The sequence below is a fragment of the Anarhichas minor genome, unplaced genomic scaffold, assembly GCF_050575085.1.
Source record: "Anarhichas minor isolate MPS153535 unplaced genomic scaffold, ASM5057508v1 ptg000035l, whole genome shotgun sequence".
NCBI lineage: Eukaryota > Metazoa > Chordata > Actinopteri > Perciformes > Anarhichadidae > Anarhichas > Anarhichas minor.
Window position 1 is genome coordinate 1,223,235 of NW_027466481.1, and position 23,026 is coordinate 1,246,260.

General features: G+C 39.3%; 1 protein-coding gene across 1 annotated transcript; it reads left to right on the forward strand.

Annotated features, from left to right (window-relative positions):
* Positions 1-304: 304 nt before the first annotated feature.
* Positions 305-22,776, forward strand: lsr (lipolysis stimulated lipoprotein receptor). The gene is made up of 16 exons (XM_076106859.1): positions 305-386; positions 965-995; positions 1,163-1,623; positions 2,386-2,442; positions 2,618-2,647; positions 2,826-3,090; positions 7,535-7,896; positions 9,522-9,641; positions 9,925-9,981; positions 12,116-12,262; positions 15,108-15,314; positions 15,503-15,559; positions 16,641-16,757; positions 17,599-17,896; positions 19,897-20,359; positions 21,022-22,776. The coding sequence occupies exons 1-16, from the start codon at positions 344-346 to the stop codon at positions 21,055-21,057; spliced, it is 2,751 nt and encodes a 916-aa protein (XP_075962974.1). The 5' UTR covers positions 305-343; the 3' UTR covers positions 21,058-22,776.
* The last annotated feature ends 250 nt before the right edge of the window (positions 22,777-23,026 follow it).

Below are 23,026 nucleotides of genomic sequence, written 5' to 3' on the forward strand. Positions count from 1 at the left end.
TTAAAAAAACTGCAAATTCTGTTTGTAGAAATGACTCAATCTTCTTTAAAGTCTCCCTAAGGTCTCTTCCTCAGGGGTTTTTTGGGGGAGTTTTCCTGTTCCGATGTCAGGGTTCTGTGACAGAGGATGTCGTATGTGTACAGATTGTAATGCCCTCTGAGGCAAATTTGTGATTTTGGGAAGAGTTAATGAAAGATCTTTTCCACCAGATGGAGATATTGTATTATCATTAGGTTGAAGTTAGAGATGACATATATAGCAACACTCATTTCCTGGTTGTTCAGTAGTTAGCAAGACAGGTTGTTTGCAGCTTATCTTCTGTGCCCATCATCGTTTGATAAAAATGACCGGCCCAAGGGATTCCTTTTTACATGCTCGACCACAAAGTAAGTTTGATTATTTAAATTCCATCATTTGACTTCTTTGGGAAATAGAAAAGCGTTTTCTTTATGAGGCCTGCTGCATGTTTCATTCATTCTATCTGAGAACCGGTTTGAACAAGATTTCAGTTTGTGCCCTCTGATGACTAAACTCGCATCGTTTTTGATCAAATCACTGGTTCTGTTAACTACAGTGACCCAAGAAATTATTTTGTTTGTCTTTTTAAAAGCTTGCCAAACTAACTGTGAATTAAACAACACGAGAAGCATGTGTCGCAGTTATAATTACATTCCTATGCAGGCAGTTGAGGTGTCGCAATGATGCGCTTTTTTTAAACCACATTACCATTATTATTGTTTGATTTCAGCTTGTTTCTAAGGATCAACATTAGAGAGTAAACTTTTTATCAGCAGATGAGATTATTCTACAAAATAAAATAAAAAATTTGCCTGACTATATATTTTTCTGGTAATTTAATGTGATCAGTGCTTAAGACAAAAACAAAAACGTAATGTTTTGTAAATAATATCCATTATTAGTTGTTTAACGTAGTTTAACTTGTTTTTATGTTTTCCTCTTGAAGCTGGTCGGGGCCTGCACACCCAGGAGAGCGGGTTAGTTTCTTTTCTTATCTTGTTTGGATGAATCTGTATGCATTGCTTGATCAGTAATGGCTGCTCATTCTGATGATAGCTGCTTATTGTATTTGTTTCCAATTCAAGTATAATTTGATTATCTGTTTTAATTTACTACACATTTATTTCCCTTTTTTATATTACAGCGAAGCTGGCCTCTCCTCCAACATGGAGCACAAATTCAATGATAATTTGAATGAAAGTGCTTTGCCTGTGGAAGAAAAAGGCAGCTCTGTGACACCCATTCCTAAGGAGAATCTAGACATCGGTGAATACCCTGCAAAGACCGGAAAGCTCTGGCATGCTGCTGGCCCAAAGGCACACCCTGTGTCTGCTGAGGGGGAATTCATAGAATGGTCCACTGTAGCTGTGGTTCAGACAAACAACTTTCCACCACAACCCCTGTCACAGAAGAGCCCAGAAGAGGAACCTTTTAAGGTGTTACCCAAAACAGCAGCCATTACTGAGGAGCAGCCACATGTAGAGGTAGTAGGAGAAGGAAGCAGCACCAAGATGGACACAGGGTCGAAATGTCCTCCACTGGCTCCTGGAGCAGGAAGAAGAAGCCCCCAGCGCAGGAAAAGAGCTGCTGGAAAGTATCGGAAACGTAATTAAATTTATATTTGAATTGAATTTCTTCAATATAATATTTTTCTTCCTTATTTTACTCATATATAATAATACAGTATTATTTAAGAAATATACACTCAGTTGGTACTTTTTATAGGTACAGCTGTACAAGCTTTTTTTCACTAATATTGAAAGTATTTCAAACTTCATTCTGTTTTAGATATTTCTCATCATTGCATATATATTTCTGCGTATATACGTAAGTGCAAACTGTATATACGTGCAATACACGTGTACAGTCTATTGCAGTTCAATACAACATCTCTTCCATAAATTCTACCTTTACAAAGTTTATATTGTTTAGTTTTTCTTGACATTGTCAGAAATATGTTAATTCAATCATATGTTTATGATTGAGGTCATAGTTTGCGGTGGTGTTGTACTGCACTACATTATATTGAGAGGCGTTTTTAAAAATTATTTTTCTATTATTCTCTATTTACATACATTAGGTTGGCAGAGTATTACAAACACCTCTCAATTTAATTTCAAGCAGTACAACACATCCTATGACCTCAATACCAAAACATATAATTGAATTGACGCCTCATGAAAGTCGACTTTATGGTAGAACAGAATTTAGATCAGATTGTACAGGCGTACCTAATAAAGTGGCCACTGAGTGTATAATTCTCGTGTCTCAGTTATAATGTGATAGTGTAATGTACTATATAATAAGTGTAATACTACTACTTCATGCTGGGAGTAATTTTTTCATTTGTTTTGTCTGTATTTGCAGTGTACCTTCTCGGTTGGATGGCATTCATGCTTGTTCCCGTCTCTGAGGGCTTTCCTGGTACGTCGTGAACGGGGTGCAGTTCATCCCTGTATTTATTTCTTTATTTAGGTGTAATTGCCTTGAACAGGAGCAGAGAATTTCTATACTAATGCACTCTGAACACTGTTTTGAGCAATGATGCACAGTATTTTTTAATAGGCTTGATATTTTCCTTATGTTATCTGCCATACAGGGTGTGCTAGTCCTGCAGCAGAACAAAAGCGTAAGTTAAGACGTTTTGTGAACCTGTTGATTGAACCAAGTTTATTAATATTTCAAATAATATAATAACAAGATTTCTTTGTACACTCTTGCTCTAAAATGTAAGTTTAAGCACATTTACACCAGCAGCTCTTTTTATATCTGTAACTCATCAATGTTTTTCTCTCTTTTGACTGCAGCTAACTGTTTTACCTGCAAGGACAAGGACAGATGCCCAAAGTTGATGAACATATTTGACGGGCATGACGACACTCCTCTGTACCACATAGACCTCAATGCAACGTTTCCAGAATGCTCTGTAACCTCTTCACCTCAAAACAAGGGTTGCTCTGTGTGCCGTGACCAATCCAGGATCGTCATCTTCTGCTCAGAGGATGTTGGACCAAATATAGATGCGGCAGATACGGATGGACATCACATTGACCTCATTCCTACAAACTGTACGTATAACATACATTTATTAAACATGAATTGCTGCTGGTTTTAGTCATTTGCTTGTCAAAAAATGTCTAGACATCTAGGTTCAAACTGAGATAACTTTGGCTGAATAGAGAACGTCTTTCAAACATTGGAGCTACATATAACTGTTGTTTCAGCAGTATTTCACTGTGCAGAAACTCCAAACTACACACTGAAATAGAGCCGTTGAAACAACAGTTTATCAGGGGTTCCCCCAGGGCATTTTTGAGCCTCGGTGGTTAGCCCCACCTAAACCGTAGGTTGCATTGTATCTAGTGATCAGTAGAATCAGCACATCTGTAAACATCATAACCTTTATGAGGGTAGGGTGTACAGTATTGCAGAATTACAGAATTAGTTTTAGCTTGGTGTTCCTAATAAACAATGTAGTCTGTATAAGCTGGTGGTTATATGTAACCTACAGGTTTTTTATATTTCATCTAAATTATAGATGTAAAACATCCAATCGATGCTTACTCTGTGGATAATGGTGAGGAGACATTTTCTGATATAACTATTTGTAAGATAACCCGTCATAAAATCTGCATAAAATGTCAGTGTTTTTATTAAAAATAAAATGAGTAAATAAGGAGCTTTTGTGGAGTTTTGATGCTATTTTCATTTCATTCATTTCTTTAGATGTGAAGCAGCAGACCCCTTCCCGCACACGGGTTGGATTGATTTCTAGCTTTGGATTGTTTGGTATGTATCTATCGCAAGCACTGAATGTCAATTTAATACAGTCATTGATTAACAGCATGAAAAAAGAAAAAAAAATCAGATTTTTCTTGCCTTGACCCAACATGACAGTTTTGTGGTTTAATTTTGCAGTCGTCTTTTTGATCGTGGTGGGAGCGCGGGTGATTTACATTGTGAGTGTGATGTTCACTGATATAACTTGCAACATGTTAAATTGACAAACACAACTCAATTAATCAGGTTTCTGCATGAGTCACTGAAGTGATTCTATTTTAGGTCTTACATTTTCCCAGATAAAATCCATTCATAGGATTGTTTTGATATGGTATAGTCACATTTCACTATTTAAATCTGTTTTGTATTCTTTCCTTTTAGCACTGCAAGCAAAAAGGGTAGGTTCAGTCTATTTTATTCTATTTCTTCAATGAGCCCATTCATCATTATTATTCCATAGTTAGAGAAACACATTTGGCATAAATTAATATTTACCTAAACAGGATTTATACTAAATCTCACTCTGAATCTGACTTGCTGGAAGATATAAATTCCTAAATTACAGTAGGAACCCTAATGGACTGTGAATGTGTTTTATTCAACAGATTTACACTTGACACTCATGTTTTTCCTTTTTTTAGATAGGATTGAAAGAGATGAACACTGAAGAACAGTGAAGAAGACAGCAGTGTGCAGAAGCCATTCTCTTGCCATGCCAATTTATTTCCAGCTTTAGCTGCCATATAGAAAATAACAGGCCTGCAACTCCTGATTATTTTAATTATTGAATCATCTGCTGGTTCATTTCTTGATTGATACATATATTGGTTGGAGATGTCCAAAATGATGTCATGTTTGTCTTGTTCGAACACTCACAATATTGAGTTCACTTAAACACAAGATGAAGAAAACGAGCAAATCCTGAAGGGAGCTTTTGGTGTATTTTTCTTGATAATGACTCAAACGATTAATCGATTATAAAAAGTACCAGCAGATTACTTCTCTGTCATTTATTTGACGAATCAGCTTTTAGCTCTTCTTGCCGATAATGTTAGAAATTAGTGAACTTTCTGCAAAAATTGCCTAATGCATATCCGTACTGTATGTACCTGCTGTCTTCATTAAAATGCTCAAACTGCATATGGATCTGTCGTTATTTATAACACAGGTAGGCAATGTAATGTTTTAAGTGATTTATTATGGTGGAAGAAGTACTCAGGTAACCTCTAACTTGAGCAAAAGTAGCAACACAGTGTAGAAATACAAGTTTGAAGTCATGCATTTTTTTTATACTGAAGTAAAAGTACAAATGTAGGCCTACACTTGCAACACAATATAGGTTTCTTAAAATAGCAAAAGTATAAGTATGTTTTATGCAGAATGGCCCATTTTCTAATATTATATATTGTAATAATTGATGCATTAATATGCAAGCATCATTTTAATGTTGCAGCTGGTAAAAGTTCACTCTATTCACTGCTTATATCTATAATAATGTATTTGTTTATTACATTTTGTATCAATAATCTGAATCTGCAATGTAACTGGCTGGCAAATAAATGCAGTGAAGTATAAGGTAACGGAAAATGGAAATATTGAAGTACTTCAAAGTTGCACATTACTTGAGTAAATGTAGTTATTTTCCACCACTGTGAATATTATAACACCGTGCTGCTGTACAGTGCAGTATTACTGGGCAACAGTCAGTGGGACAATATTACAAAATGTTACACCGGAACTGGGCCCTTGGTTAATCCACACGCACACACACTATTGCAGGGTCACTCCCACGCGCGCGCACACGCACACAGACACAGACACACACACTTGTCCCCACAAACGGATTGAACATTAACACACAGTGGTGCTTTGATATCGTTATCAGTGTCTGGGTCATACCAAATAGCAGAAGGGGGGAGGTAACGTTATTGCTTGGTCAAATTTCTATCTTAGTGAAGAAAAATAAGTTGACAAAGTAATAGTTTACTATTTTGAAAATTCACCCTGCTGTCATAAACTGGTTTTTGGGATCAAATTAATCCACCGTTGCCAAAACAACAACCCGAAACCTCTGCGTTTCGCAACCGTTCGTCACCTGTCTCTGGAAGCTCACCTGTTGGTTGCGCGGCTGACGTGGGGCGTTCAGGTACTCCCCCTGGTTTACAACGTACAAAGACACAAAATGGAGCTGAAACTACCTGGCTGAGGAAAAACTACCGTTACGCTCAATATTATGCAGAAGCTGAAGTTGTACCAGTGTACTTAAGGAATTAATAATAAGATAGATCGACTGAAACCTCGAGGAAAGAGGATTAAACATGTTGTGGACGTTAATCATCGCCGCCTTCATGGCAACAGGTAAGTTGGTCTGTTTTTCTTTTCAAACAGGGTGCGCCCTCTTCCGTGAAAAGTACGTCGATAAATGCGGCTTCTATAGCTGCTCGAGCCTTCTTCATTTTGACACCTTTTTTGTAGTATTTATTTAGTTGAGTCACAGTTTTGGGGCTGATGTTTGTGTACGGAATTTGTGTAGTGCGAATTCCGCATTAAATTATTAAATAATAGTTTATCCAACAACATATTGACAAACTGGAGTATTTCTATTTTACTTTATACTTCTACCGTATCTCAGCGGGAACTACTGTACTTTTTACTCCACTACATTTGTGTGACGCTCATATTCTGAAGGCCTTCTTTTGTACAGATACAAACATGGCGTGATGAAGTACTTTGCTACTATTCTACCCCGTAGAAAGTATCCTTCCTGCAAACAAACCCTACAAAGAGAACGAGTGATTGCAGGGTTTTCAATCGGCAGGAATACAGGAAGTTTGAGTCAGAGCGGCCACAAAACTCTGTGGTGGGAGAAAATGTTCGATAGATACTTCTTCCAGTGTAACACAGTTTCAGTCAACAGCCCCTCAAATTACAGCCTCCCAAGTGTCATGGAGTGTCTGAGGCTCTACAAAAGCCTCAGAGAAGCAACAATAAGCACCGCTGTCATTGTTTAGTGAGTTGGAGCTGCAGATCATTCACTTGAAGAATTTATACAACTTATTATTTATATAATAAGGAGGTTTTTTTTAATTATTTTATGTACTTGGACGTTATTTATATTTTATATGGCAGAAACAGTTATTCTGTGTGCTTTAATGTCTTCCAAATAAACCTGCAATTGCATGGTTATGAAAAATGAAAGAAATAAATGAAACACAGACTCACAATGATATTGTTTATATTTAATCACATGTGGTGCCGTATTAAAGAACTTTATCTTTATACGTAAAAACTCAGTTTCTTTGTTAATGTTTCTAGGAAAAGTGAATGCTGAATGAGGTTTATTTAGGGCCTTTACATTGTAAGATCAGCAACATGGGGAAAGTCACATGGGTTGGAGAAAAGTCTAGTTTTGTGGCAGCAAGTGAGCACCTCCAGTAAACCGTGTTTGACTTAAAATAATCATGTATCCAAAGCCTGGTATTGGTTATTCCTCTGTTCCCAGAGAAACCTCGTGTATGCATAGCAGTCATACTTTACACGACTGTAATGGTCCGGCTGAAAACCTCTGAGGTGACTCATGAGTCACCCACCCATACACACAGTGATACTGGCAGTGTGGAAATACTGTCTGTCATTTACCACACCCTAGGGTTATCACAGAGTAATTACAAACCTTAACTCAGTATTATAAAATGTGGGATTTTGATAACCATAATAATCATCATCTGCCGCTCAGTCATTCTAAATCTCCCAAATATCTCTTCCCAGAGACCACCATGGCCATCTCGGTCCAGTGCCCCACCAAGAGGTACATCGTCATCCTCTTCCAGCCCGTCACGCTCATCTGCAACTACCAGACGACCACCACTCAGCCTCCCGTTGTGACGTGGAGGTACAAATCATATTGCCGCGACCCCATCCAGGCTGCGTTCAATCCCAGCAGTGCAGAGACCATCCTAACTCAGAACAACCCCAACTACGACGCCAACATCGAGTGTGCCGACAGCCAGAGGACGGTGCGCACAGTGGCCTCCAAGCAAGGCAATGCTGTTACCCTCGGCGCGGATTACCAGGGTCGCAAGATCAGCATCCTAAACAGTGAGTTGATCAAAACGTACACACTGAAGTCTCATTCAGATGTTAGTAAAGACTGAGGATGCCCTTTTTTTTTTTTTTTTTTTTACTTGGCAGAATAAAATACATAAAAAAATATGTTGTTTTGCAACTGATCTGGCAACTATTTTGACGAATCATTTGAGTCAATTTCAAGCAAAAATGCCAGTTGTGATGTTAGTGTAAATGAAATATCTTTGAGTTGATACAGCATTAGAGGAAGATCAACTTGAATATCAAATCAATTTATATTCCTTCACACAATTATTTGAACTGTGTCAGAAGTTGTCCGTGTTCCCTCATATTTATTTCTGTAAATGTTGTGAACACACTAGTTTCTCACCACGTCAGAGCTTTGTGTGACTTCTTCCCAATTTGATATCGTTGTAAATCTGCTTCCCAAACTGAATTAGCATGAATATTTCCAAGTGGGACAGAAAGGTTTGATGTTAGGATGGACATGATTAGTCGTACCACTGTTGCATAAATACATTTTTAACATTCAAAGATTAATTCGTCGCATAGTCATATTGTTAATAAGCGCAGGCCAAGTTAAATGCACTCAATATGAACATGGAAAGAGAAGGAAGATCCTGAAACTAGTGGATTTATGATGTGCCTTTTCAGTGTCCTGTTCAACTTCCCGTCATCTACACACTGCCACCGGGTTGTTATTCTGTAATGGACCCTCGCTACTTACCCTCCGGGGTGGCGGATTAACGAGAAAATGAATTATTTAGAAATGTGCTGACGTTCTGATAAAATGATGATGACTGACCTCAGCTTTTAAAGCAATAGCTGTCCATTATTATAATTTATACGGCCACCATGAAAGTTAAACCACATTGTGCAGCTGACATTTTTGTGGTATTTCTCAATCTGTGAAGTCTGCAAGTTAAAACAGTCGCAATATCAATAAAACAAGATCAAATGAAGTCATTTGTAAAATATCACAAGTGGACAAGTGCTCAGTAAGTACAGGTGTAAGTAAATAAGGTTAATGCATTAGCTGATAATTAACAGTTACCAGTGAAGTTGCTGGCCTGATCTCCTTCAGGAGCTCGTTCCAAAGATTTGTGGTTTTGATGCCGAAGGCGGGATCATCCTGAGATTTTGGATTATGCTGCAGGTCCAGACGGTGACTCAGATAACGACCTGGTGCACATGCAGCTCAGTGACGTAGCTGGAGGAGAGACTAGGCGAGGGGAGGCCTTGAAAATGAACAGAATAAAAGTATGATCACTTATGATAGTCTAAAACTTTAACATGCTAAAAACAAATTTGCATTATTACTGAGATTTAAAAAAATGCTGTACTTTGTTCATCTTTGCTAAATGTATCAAAATGCCAATTCCATCACTGAGACCCTAATGTTACAGTTAAGGCATAGCAATGATTGGAGTTGAATGGCAGAGAGGACACAACGTAGAAGAATACACATATTCAAAATGGGAACAAATATTTGTGTGTTTTTTTTTTTTTTTCTTGATACTGCAACTTAACATTAATTATCAGATCCCACAATTATGCGATTGTAATAGTAGTACATATTAATACTGTAGCCACTTTAAAAGACAAGTCAAACCTGTGTATCTATTGTTTCCCCACAGATGCAGACCTGAATATCGCACAGACGGCATGGGGCGACAGCGGCGTCTACGTCTGTTCTGTGATCTCTGCCCAGGACCTTTCGGGAAACAGTGAAGACTACACGGAGCTAATTGTCCTCGGTAAGTTGCGTTCGTAGGCGTATGTGGTTAGACATTCAGACACAACTTCCTTCTTTTCTCTTTCTCTCTATGCTTCTCCTTTTTCTTCAGTTTTCCTCCTCCCATTCACGCACATTTGATTACCCAAAAGGTTGTCCAATAAGCAAGCGTTCCAAATAAACTTGGCCTGATTTGACAAGTGACAAAAAGAAAACAACATAAGTCTTCAGAGTCATTCATTGTAGGCCGTAAAAGTAGACCGATACCACTTTAAAGTAATTGTGGCTTTATCTTTCTTTCACAGAGAGAAAGTCAAATACTACTGACCTCCTGCCTGGCATTGACTTACTGGTTATGGAAGGTAGTACAAGCCCCTTGATGTAGCTCAGTCATGTTTTAGTGTCACAGAAGAGGTGTAGGGTTAGGGTTAGCTGTAGAGAGGATTGGACACATTTCTCAGAAAAACACCCCGGCTGCATTGCTTCCTGATTTCTGGTACTGATCATAAATACCCAATAACTGACAAAATATGACTCATCCTGAGAACAAGCCCCTGCACACAAACATCCTGCTGCAGGTGATAGTGACACAATATAATGATTTGTTTATGCAACCTCAACTGTCCTGCTTGTGTTAGACTTCACTTCTATCTTTACTCTTCTCTCCCTTACACACTCGGCTTGTCTACCTCTGATTCTCCGTCTTTAATGTGACTCAGCTCCCTTGTGTGACTCTCTGCAGCTGCCTGGTTGCAACAAAAGGGCATTCAGCACACAGTTCACTATCAGTGTATACGGTCCCAAAATGTTTTTGCACTCAAACGATCCCGTTTTCATTTTAGTCCAATCATTTAAATATCCCCCCCCTCTCTGTTTGCTTGTTTTGTCTCTGCCTGAACTGACTTGCAGAGTAAAATCGTGCTTTGGGTACAAGGACGAACCGGTTTTACCGGTTTGACAAAACCTTAAAAGATACCATATTTACCACTGTAGCCAGCATGCTTTGTTGGTCTGAACAACTGAACACTCAATAACAGAGATTACATCTGAGCGTTATTTGCACTTATAAACAAAAAGCAGTACGGCCTTTCAGGGCTCCAGACTAACTATTCCACTGCTACCAACTTTCTCAGTCGGTCGCGCCCTTTTCTTCTTTTTTGGTACAGAATGGTAATAATCAGCTGTGGAAAGTAACTAATACATTTACTCAAGTACTACTGCACTTAAGTAGAGTTTTGATTTCTCCACCACATTTCGTAGGGAAATTAACGTACTTCTTCACTGAGTATATGAAATGCTATGCAATGTTATACGGTCAATTAAACCAACAGTATGTAAATAAATACAATTAGCTCTATTGCATCCAGCTACAACATTACAACAGTCCGATTATATCTTATTTTACTTATTTATAATATCTTCACTGCTAATTACTTATTTAATATTCTTGTTTTGTTTCATACTGATGCCTCTTGTTGTTGCACTCTCCTCTTTGATGCTGTAATACTGCAACATGTCCTGCTGTGGGACTATTAAAGGATTATCTTATCGTATTAAAATGCATCTTACACGTTACTGCATCAATAATAATAATCTAATAATTATACTACGTAATAATGTAACAACTAAAGAGTCCATTTAGCTGCCTAGCAAGTACTTTTACCTTATACTTCTTCATCATACATTTACTTTTACTGAAGGAAGGTTTTGAATGCATGGCTTTTACATATGACAGTGTTTTTTTAATACTTGGTCTTCTATCTAAAAATAAAAGAGCACAGTACTTCTTCCAGTACTGATATGAATCGATGACTATGGTTCCTTTGGCCTCTTTTCTGTCTCCACTTTCAGTAGTGAGTGAGTCAGAACCTCTCGCTGCCTCCCTTCCCACCGGCCTCCTTCTCTCTCAGCTTCACCACCACTTCATAACCACTTCATTGTTGGACCACAGTAACGGCTAAATGGGTCAAATTGTAAAGTTTTCCAACTTCATGTACACGTGCTGTGTATCGCGACTGAACCCGCGCATATACAAACGTGTGCATGTGACACGAGGGAAGCATTGCGTCACCGAGCATTTCTGATTCCGCGTGCACATGTGTGCTCCCTCAAACGAGGGCGGTGGCGAGCTCGAGCCCTCCAGTTGCACTCGCAAGTTGACTTTTGAATCTTTGGAGGCGAGAGTGAATAACATGACGTGTGCACATATGACTGTTTTGGTCGCAGTCTGGAGGCCCTGCCTGTGATTGCACAACACAAACAACTGTTAGTTTCTGTTTGACTGTTTGACTGTGTATTTTCATGCTCGAGAATATGCAACCAAAATGCAATTTATATTGTTCTACTCCAGTGATTTATTATGTTGTATATCTATAAATAGTTAATTATAGAAATATTCTTATTTTCTGGACTGAAAACAATGCTTGTGGATTGATAATGTGATTCTTTTATATAAATGTAAATCTAACGCCCCCCCCCCCCCCTTGTCCCACACAGACTGGCTCCTTGTTGTTTTGGTGGTTTTTGGCTTCTTGCTGCTGCTGCTCCTGATCGGGATCTGCTGGTGCCAGTGTTGTCCACATACCTGTTGTTGCTACATCAGCTGCCCCTGCTGCCCCGAACGCTGCTGCTGCCCAAGAGCATGTGAGTACCAGATGCAAAGCCAATGACTAAGATACGTCTGTAGCAGCACCGAGTCTTCAGATTCTTTGATCAGAACCTCACATCTGTTTCTGATTTAAAATCATAATCCAGTATTAGACTAATTATATGTGGGCAGAGTACTTGTGTGTGACTGCTTACACTGGGACAACATCAAACATTTGAGAAGTTTCGCTTCTTTTGTTAAATGAAAAAGGGGTTTTGTAGAAAAAAACACAAGTTTAAGAAGCGAAAGGAAAAATCAAAAAACATGTTCTAACCTTGTGAAATACTCATCAAGTCTCAAAATGCTTTAAATGTCTTTCAGTAATCTGCACCCACACCTGTGTCTGATAACAATTGACAAAAATGAAAGACTTGCACAAAATTTGGAAACATTGCTAACAATATTAACTGATGTCGTACTGGCATAAGTATTAAAACCTGTCAAACTGGAGCTCATATGTAACATTTAATATGGCAGAGTTCCTAACTCTTACTCCACTCATGCATATTGTGTACTGTTGTACTCTACTCTGTGGGCATTTCTATGTGCAAAGTAAACTTAAATAAAACATTTCACAGTTTACTTTGAATTGTTTAGGAAAATGGGTTCTGATTGTATATTTATTGTGGTTAGCTTTAATGTACATGCTGGATTATCAAAGATTATACTCTATTAAACAAACTTAAATTTTTTTAAAGCAATAGTTTTGACATTTTAGGCAAAATGTGTTTTCGCTTTATGGTCGAGAATTTGACGAGAAGATTTGTACCACTCATGTCTGTATGAAAAATATGAAGCTACCACCAACAATGGCTTATCTGAGCTTGTAGGCAAAAAATTGGTAGGCATTGGTAGGCAAAAAATTGCCTACCAGCACCTCTAATGAACACTATATATATATATATATATATATATATATATATATATATATATATATATATATATATATATATATATATATATATATATATATATATATATATATATATATATATATATATATATATATATATATATATATATATATATATATATATATATACAGTTGTGTGAAAAAGTGTTTGCCCCCTTCCTGATTTCTTATTTTTTTGCATGTTTGTCACACTTAAATGTTTCAGATCATCAAACAAATTTAAATATTAGACAACGATAACACAAGTAAACACAAAATGCAGTTTTTAAATGAAGGTTTTTATTATTAAGGGGGAAAAAAAATCCAAACCTACATGGCCCTGTGTGAAAAAGTGATTGCCCCCCCTGTTAAAACATAAATTAACTGTGGTTTATCAAAGTAATTGAGATCTATCAGTCTGGAAAAGGTTACAAAGCCATTTCTAAAGCTTTGGGACTCCAGCGAACCACAGTGAGAGCCATTATCCACAAATGGCGAAAACATGGAACAGTGGTGAACTTTCCCAGGAGTGGCCAGCCGACCAAAATTACCCCAAGAGCGCAGCGACGACTCATCCAAGAGGTCACAAAAGACCCCAGAACAACATCCAAAGAACTGCAGGCCTCACTTGCCTCAATTAAGGTCAGTGTTCATGACTCCATCATAAGAAAGAGACTGGGCAAAAATGGCCTGCATGGCAGAGTTCCAAGACGAAAACCACTGCTGAGCAAAAAGAACATAAAGGCTCGTCTCAGTTTTGCCAGAAAACATCTTGATGATCCCCAAGACTTTTGGGAAAATACTCTGTGGACTGACGAGACAAAAGTTGAACTTTTTGGAAGGTGTATGTCCCGTTACATCTGGCGTAAAAGTAACACGGCATTTCAGAAAAGGAACATCATACCAACAGTAAAATATGGTGGTGGTAGTGTGATGGTCTGGGGCTGTTTTGCTGCTTCAGGACCTGGAAGACTTGCTGTGGTAAATGGAACCATGAATTCTGATGTCTACCAAAAAATCCTGAAGGAGAATGTCCGGCCATCTGTTCGTGACCTCAAGCTGAAGCGCACTTGGGTTTTGCAGCAGGACAATGATCCAAAACACACCAGCAAGTCCACCTCTGAATGGCTTAAGAAAAACAAAATGAAGACTTTGGAGTGGCCTAGTCAAAGTCCCGACCTGAATCCGATTGAGATGCTGTGGCATGACCTTAAAAAGGCGGTTCATGCTCGAAAACCCTCCAATGTGGCTGAATTACAACAATTCTGCAAAGATGAGTGGGCCAAAATTCCTCTACAGCGCTGTAAAAGACTCATTGCCAGTTATCGCAAACGCTTGATTGCAGTTGTTGCTGCTAAGGGTGGCCCAACCAGTTATTAGGTTTAGGGGGCAATCACTTTTTCACACAGGGCCATGTAGGTTTGCATTTTTTTTCCCCCTTAATAATAAAAACCTTCATTTAAAAACTGCATTTTGTGTTTACTTGTGTTATCTTTGTCTAATATTTAAATTAGTTTGATGATCTGAAACATTTAAGTGTGACAAACATGCAAAAAAATAAGAAATCAGGAAGGGGGCAAACACTTTTTCACACCACTGTATATATATATATATATATATATATATATATATATCATTTTTTTTTTTTTTTTTTATATTTAAAAAAATTAAGCGTTGAAAGTAAAAACACGTGGTTTACAGGGAATATTTATTGGTCTGTTGCAGTGTAAGCTCAGCTAACCGGCAGACATGGAAGTGTTATCAGTTGTCTCCTCTCAGCATTATAAACAATTGAACCAATCCTTTGAAGTACACCCTTAACATTGCATTGTCCTTTGCTATGTGTTGGCTTCTGCTCCTGCAACCGAAGACATACGAGGTGTTTTATACCGTTCCACTTGATCTTGTGTTCTTTCCACTTTAACCAGCTGTCGTCTGTTATTTTACAGTGTACGAGGCAGGAAAAGCAGTAAAGAAAGGCGGTATGCCAATGAGTCAATATGCCCCCACCCTCTATGCTCCCAGTATGTATGCTCAGCCAGCATACGGTGGCCCGCTTAACCATCCTGGTATGCCCATGCTTCCTCTACCCAACGGATCCGGACCGCCACCTCCCCAGAATAGTTACGGCCGTGACTATGATGGCGCCAGCTCGGGTAAGAGTTCTTCTGCAGTTCTGATTGAATGTCAACAGATTAGTCATTAACTAGTTTCATAATGACGAAAAAAAACCCACGTTACCCAATTTGTTTAATGCAGAGTTTTGTTGAATCATTGTTTAAATGTTCTCTGTTGTGTGTGTGTGTGTGTGTGTGTGTGCGCGTGTGCATGTGCGTGTGCGCAGTTGGACAGGGCTCCCAGGTGCCTCTGCTGCATGATCAAGACGGGGGAGTGGACCACAGTGAGTAAAATCAGAAGGGAAAAAAAGCCCTGATAAGAATTGCAGTCATTTGTAATTAGAAATTCCAGCCTTGCAACCGCTAAAACCTGCCCACTGAGAAATGTGTTCACACTTCAAACGGTACAGTGTGATTTCTCACTGGTAGTATTGTTGAAGTGGGTTGCACCCAATCGTTGGAAAACTCTGCTTTGTGTTTACAGAAAAGAAAAAGTAATTTCTGCATTGTGATTATGTTTAAATATACTGGCCTAGGTGTATTTGTTGGTTTCCCCTTAGGATCTATACATGCACACGGCATGACAAACAATCTCTCCAAAATGAACGTATTGAACACATTTCAATAATGCAGTTTTTTGATAGTTATGAAAATGTGACGTTATTAATGCCTTTTAATGACCTCTGTAGCCCCCTGGTGCCTCGTTGACATGTGGCGCCAACCTTATTACAAGAAATGAGTGTTATTGTGACACATTCATTGAAAGTTTGTGCAGGAATTTTACTTGTTTCTCTGTTCATATTAAAGTGTTCCTGTGATAACAATATCCTGGCACATATGAGTGTAATTAGAAGATTATGATGCCTCTAGCCATTTAGCTATATATGTACTATATATATTTCCTTCCTATGTGTGTTTCTCTGAGGGAGACCTGGAGTTGGTTGAAACGGGCAAAAATTAAAGTTGTTACTCATGCTTTCTCACATAAGATCTGATATATTATACGTCTTTTCTCTTGAGGATCGTATCACGTCAGTTTCAGGAGTCACATTCTCCAGTTAAACTTTACTTAATATGATATCAGTAATTTCCGCTAGTAGTTTTTAGGTAGTTTTTAACCAGGATCTTCAGTATTTGGTTGATGTAGCTTGTGAAAAACAAGGTGTGAGATTTAGTAGGTTACACCTGTTATTTCAGTCTCTCAGACACATTAAATCAACATTTAGGTAAATATAAGTGTCGGAGTGGACTCACAATCGGTAGATTTTGCTATGGTGAAGGACTCAGATCGAGGGCCAATCGATTCGGTGTATTTGCTTGAAGCTGCCAAAGCTGAAATCTGATGTCCTCTCTTCTTCTCACCAGCTCGCAGTGGGTATCGTATCCAGGTGGATCCCGATGGGAACGCCACGCGAGCCATTTACTACATGGAGCGGGAGCTGGCCAACATGGACCCTTCCAGACCCGGCAACTACAACCGCTGTGAGTGACTGATCACTTCCTGCTCTTCTGGTCCCCGTTACTGTTCCCCAGACCACTGTGGGAGAAAATAAATCAAATTCTGGTAAAAGCTGTCGAGAGTTAAGAGGCAGCCACTTAACCACTGCCTGTGTGCAGTTTACATTTCCTCCAAATAGCTCATTCCTTTCAGAGCGCGACTCGTTTTATTATATGAAGGGAGCTGACTTAAAAGAAGAGTAATGAATATGATGCATATTTCTTATAACATCTACTAATCTAATATGACTAAAGTGAAATAAACAGAAACATTGAATTATTGCCCAGCTCTACTCTCAGCCTACACAGATTCCTCTAAATAAAGAAGGGAACTTAAACATTCTTAGGCTCAGTTCTGATGCTTATTTTCTGTATGAGCAGATTTTGGACATTTATTTGTGATGGACATCGGATATAAAGATATCCGTCTGTCACACTGAATAATATCAACATGTGTTTCATGTCTGTGTGTTAAGATTTTATTCGGTTATGACAAAGGGAGAGTACATTTTCTGACTTCATCACACCTCCTACTATATCTTTGCCTCCCCTTTAACTCTCCTGCGCCCCCCTGCGGAGGCTTTGTCCTGTTTAGTGTTTAATGTCTATTTCAGACCATATCCTGTACTTTCCTGATGTAAAACTGGAAAAGATGAGTTAAATTACTGAGGAGCACAGTGAATATTTCATTCCTCACTTTTTTGTAACGTTAATCCTGTCAACATGGGGATTTAGTTTGCTTATCCTGCACCCACACACCATTTTATTTCCTCTGGTTTACTGACCTTCTCTTCTCTGTTCCCCCCTCCCCCCCTCCCCCTCTCAGTGGATAATATGACCGAAGTCAGTTCCCTGCACGACAGTGTGGAGGCTCGAGGCCGCGGGGGTCGTTCCCAGCCGCCACCTCTGGCCACCGTCTACGACAGGGACGAAGCCATGAGCACCATCAGCAGTGTGTCCCAGCAAGGCCACCGCCGCGACGACAACCCGCGTCACGGTGGAGGGTACATGGGGGATCGTGTACGCGCTCGCTCCATGGACAACCTCGACGACATCGGACGGCGCCACGGCCGAGATGACTACCAACCACAAAGGCGCCCGGATGAGTTCCGAGGCAGGAGAGGGTGAGCCTTATCTCCCTTGTGACCATTATCACCACCACCATTTACCAGGGGCAGCTGGGTATTATTTACCAAATGAGGCAACAGGCAGCTTACTGTTTAGCTTGGAGCACCAAGCTTTGACTCCAAGTATCGAAGACTGTTCACATTTACTCAGCAATTGAATAAGAAAAGCAAACAGCTCAGCTCGGCTACTTGATTTATCTGTCTCTCTTCTCACCAAACAGAATGATCCTTCAGAAAACAAAACAAAAAAAGTTAACTTTTAAAGTTTGTTTTACTAGTTTTGGGTTCTTCTTTGTGGACGTGTTGTTGTCATTTGACTGTACCAGTAAAGCTAGCAATAATAGATCAAATATAGTACTTATTATCTGAAAAGAGTGGAATAGAGTGAAGAAAAGTCTGTCACTCTAAAGCAGCGCCTCCCAAACCATCTCACTTTGTCATGCATGCCTACATAGAGCAGAATCATTAACGCTGTCAAGTAGATGATTCATTGCACAAAATGTTTTTTATTTTTCATTAATTGTTTTTGGCAATCAAAGACTTCATTGGCACGACTTTCAGTGATGATTTAGACCCCATTAACATAGTCAAATGCTGCCAGCCACAGTTTCATAATGAATCGAAAATATGTATACACTTCTCACCCAACGCGGCCCGTCTCCTCATGTGGGACTCAACTGAGCAGCTCATTGAGGGAGGATCCCCTCGTGGGACCTTTCTCTGGCGCTGGTTTACCTTCACCGGGTGTGACATTTAACCCTCAGAAGATCACTTTAGAGTGACAAATCTGGCTGATGAATAACCAGATATTGCAGTCCAGACATCTGAAACACATGAGTTTTAAAACAGTGATGCACATAGTTAGTTCATCAGAGAGCACATGACTGGATTAAGATGTCCCGCTCTCTCAGTACATATACAGTCCCAACACTGTAAATAATAATCACATCGATGTTATCATGATATTGTTTATTATCAACATGAAAACAATACCTCACACTTCTTATATTGCATTCTATTTGACTCATATGTGGGTTTTATATTACTATGCAAGTATATTTATAGTATGTGTGTATTCATTTCGAGGTTTATATTGAGCATCTACGCGACAGAAAATTCCAGTTCTCGGTCTCATCTCATCTGTTCCCCAGAGCAGCAGAGCGGTGTCTTTCTAGTTGAGTCTGTGGGTGTGGGGCTTTCCAGAAGTCACAATGTGACTTTCTCTTCCTCTGTTTATTATTTCTTATGAGAAGACAAATGTTCTCTCTCTAAAGCTGAGACATCAGTGTCATGCTAATACCAAGTTTAGTCCCTCACTACCTGTGATTTAATTTCCTTCCTCCTTGGTTTTGTTTTTCTGTGATGATTACCAAACGTATTTAACTGTCCCAGCAGAGTGAGATGAAAGGACCCTCATCATTCACTTTGCTATTGGTGGTATCACGCAGCTCTGTCACATGGAGTAGGTTTCAGGTACTTTCAGGAGTTCTTCATATTACCACCATCACCTCATTTTTATTCAAATATGACATATGACTTGCAAAAGAAAAGGCAGCATGTGGTAAAGAAAAGATTCATAATGGTTTTACTGCAATTTCTCTTTTTTTTTTTTTTGACACTTTATATTTAGAGGATCTGGTGATTGTCAAAGTCATTTCTCGATTGTGTTTATTGAAAACTTACAGATATCAAAATGCTCTGAAAATACACGTGTCGCCCTGTATAGAGTTACACTGCATTAAGTGGCCTGCAGACATTTGACAGTGCAGCTGAAACCTCAGATGCAGTCTAGTTAGTTGACTTCTACAAGATAAAAGCGACTGGTTTAAAGCTAAACTTCAGCCATGGTTTAAACTGGAACGGAGGACACAACAGCGAGGTTTAAGCTCAAATGTAAACTTGTGTAAACTCCACTCAGCAGCGAATGCAATGACAGAACAACAGCCTCGCAATGTTTCAATTCCCCCTTCAATGTGTGCTGCTTCCTGTCTCCTTAGCTCTGATGATGGGTGGAGCAGTAGCGCCCGCAGCGGCAACAGCCGCGATGACCGCAGGCGCCGTGAGCCCTCCCCCGATGACCGCCGGAGAGGAGATGGAGGGGGCTACGGGGGCATGCCGGGGAGACGCAGCCGCAGCCGCGACGACCTGATGGACCTGGAGAGGGATCGCCAGCATGGCGGCGACGCCAGGGGCCGGCGAGATGATTATGACGACAGCATCCTGCGAGAAGCCATGGAGAGGAAGAGGATGGGCGAGCAGCAGAGGGCACGCAGCCGGGAGCACCTGGACAGCGAGAGCGACCGCTCGGATCGGGGGAGGGCTCCACGTGGGCCCCCACCACTTCCTCATGTCCCGCCCTCCGGAAACCCCGGTCGCCGTGATGACTACCCACGTCCTGTACCACCACCGTACAGTGAAGACGAAAGTGTGTCATCTTCAAAGAAAAGCAACCTCCGCAAGGTGAGGCCCAGCAAACCTCTGTAAATTCACTCCAAAGGCACTGTGATGTTTCAGAGGGACTTTAAAGGATAAGCACAGTTCATCAAGTCTGTCTTTAAATATGAACATTGAAACTGGGTTTTCTTGCTGTATTCATCACTGTTACTGTTACTGATGGCCTTTAAAAGATCTCTTCCTAATGCAACTCCAGTATAGTGATGTACCTGATGCTCATATGAGGCTTCAGCAGAATTAGTCAAATCACGAGGATATCTTCTCAAGTAACAGTTTGTATAAAAATCCCTCTTTGTGTTTCCCTGTTGAGCTGCAGTGGAGGTACAGTAACAAAAAGAAGGAATTTTGTGTGTGTGTGTATGTATTTATATATACATACATACAGTACATACATACCCCTAGGACCCGCTCCCTATGTAGATATTGCAAAAAAGATTCAAAATCTCCATGAGATTGTTCTGCATAAATAAAGTTTGAATAAAATAACTATGAAGGGCTAATTCTAAGCTAACGAAAACGCAACGATTCTTAGTTTCAGATGGTTATACGCTAATGAAAACATAGTTGTGAATATTATATTCCATTTCTGCTAATTCATCCCCCAAAATCCTTTACTCTGGCTCCTTTTAAGTCTGATTTAAGTTGATACGACTCCTCTTGTCTTACAGAATGGAGCTGTGAGTCGGGAGAGCCTGGTGGTGTGAAACAACCATGACGTGAGCAGCCTGTCCAGTAATGCAGCTCTGGACCAGTTCAAAGTTAAAGACTGTAAATATTAGTCACACTGCTAATACGCTGTGCTGATTTTATTTTATTTTTTTTATTGCATAATTTACAGTAAATTTGTTAAGAGTTGATGCTGAATGTGTATGTATACTTCTCTAAACAGTGAAGAGGTGCACAGATGAAATATTTTGTGTCTGTTCATGTATGAAACTTTGTGGCTGCCACAAGTGCCTTTTAGAGTGTACAGAATTTAACTTGTAGATGTGAAAGTCAAGTTGTTAAATGATTCTCTGTGAAGGTGTTTACATCTTGACGAGTAAGCATGTTCTGATTGGTTAACTTTTTTTTTTTTTTTTTTTTTATAGTTTCACCTTATACAGGTACTGATGTAGATTTGTAGGGGTCTATAGATTATTTAGGCTTTTTACTGAAGAAAACCTTTTTTGTTTTTATAAGAAAAAACGTTGTACATTTAAAGGAATTTGTTTTATCTTTGCATTTAGTAACCTGGTGAACCAAAGTCTTGGTTAGAATTTGTATTTTAATTCTCACATTTAATTTTTTTAATTTGTTTTTGTTAAGCACAATATTTCAGTTTTAACTCTCTCAGTATGTTGTACAGCTGACCAGTAATACACTCTGAAAACGCAAATGTTTACTGTGAAGTGATGAAAGCAAATTTTACAATAAAAGTCCCTATTGCCGGGCCATTGATTCCATTTCCAGAGCTTCACCACTAGATGGCCCCATCTGTCATTAAGTAGATGTGTTTCTCTGCATCTCGGGATCACAGCATTGCTGTTGGATGTGGAACTGCACAATTCTTAAGACTAAAATCAAGTTAGTTTGCTAATGAATGACTTAGACACTGAGGAAGTTCTGATTGTTCATCATTGGAAGTTCACTACTAACTTTAGCGTTTCTGTTCCTGCTGCCAGACCTTTGAAAAACATGACGCAACAATTTCAACAACAATAGTACGATGTTGCACAATCTATGATCAGAAAACTGCAATAGATGCTTCTTCTGTGGAGCTTAAAATATAAAGTGATACAATCTCAGCGTAAGACATCTGTGATAACTACTTTCATTAAAACAAGTGGATTCATTGAGAAGGTTTTGTATTGCATTATATGTTTTCACTGTCTCCTACGCTGTATGTTTTATAGACGGGCCATTCAGATTGTAGTTGCTTATAGAAGAATGTCAAATGTGATTTTACACAAAATAGCATTTTAATGTTTTAGCTAGTGATGTCTTAAGAGCTACTCTGGGTGTTTAACATTAGGCAGCAGGTAAGATGTGAGCGACCTAGGCTGTATCACTAGATTTCACCATTCGTTACTTAACAGGCAAGAATACTTCAGCGAATCCAAGTTGTTCAACTAACTCTGTCTTCAGAGCTCCCATGATCCTCTCTTCCAGGTGTCATGATTTCGGGCCGTTTGTGTGTCTTTCTCCATGGCGACCGTCTCCTTACGTACGTCCTTCCTGCTGTCAATCAACACACACAGTTGTCCGATACTAACGGTTGGTTACAGTGTTGGAGGTTTGTGCTGATCATGTCCACATTACCACACAAACGTGAGTTGCTACAGCGGTTTTCAGCCAATAGATAAAAGTATCTGTGATTGCATTAAGACTGACCTAATGTCATAACTACTCAAGCCTATGAAAACAAATGGCAGCCGTTTAAATCATGCCTGATTTTACACAATGATACCTTGATTTGGGCATCATACATAACTCTTATTCCTTTAGACGGATACTAATAAATGTGATTTTTACATAAAAAAAATATTTGTTCTGCAGGTTAGAGGAAGCAGAGAGGACACACCAATTGTGTCAGTGAAACAGTATTTCATTGTATTTTTCTGGGGACACTTTGTAACCCTCTGAGAGACTCCTAATGGTCCTCAGGCCTCACTTTAGGCACCGCAGCCTGGT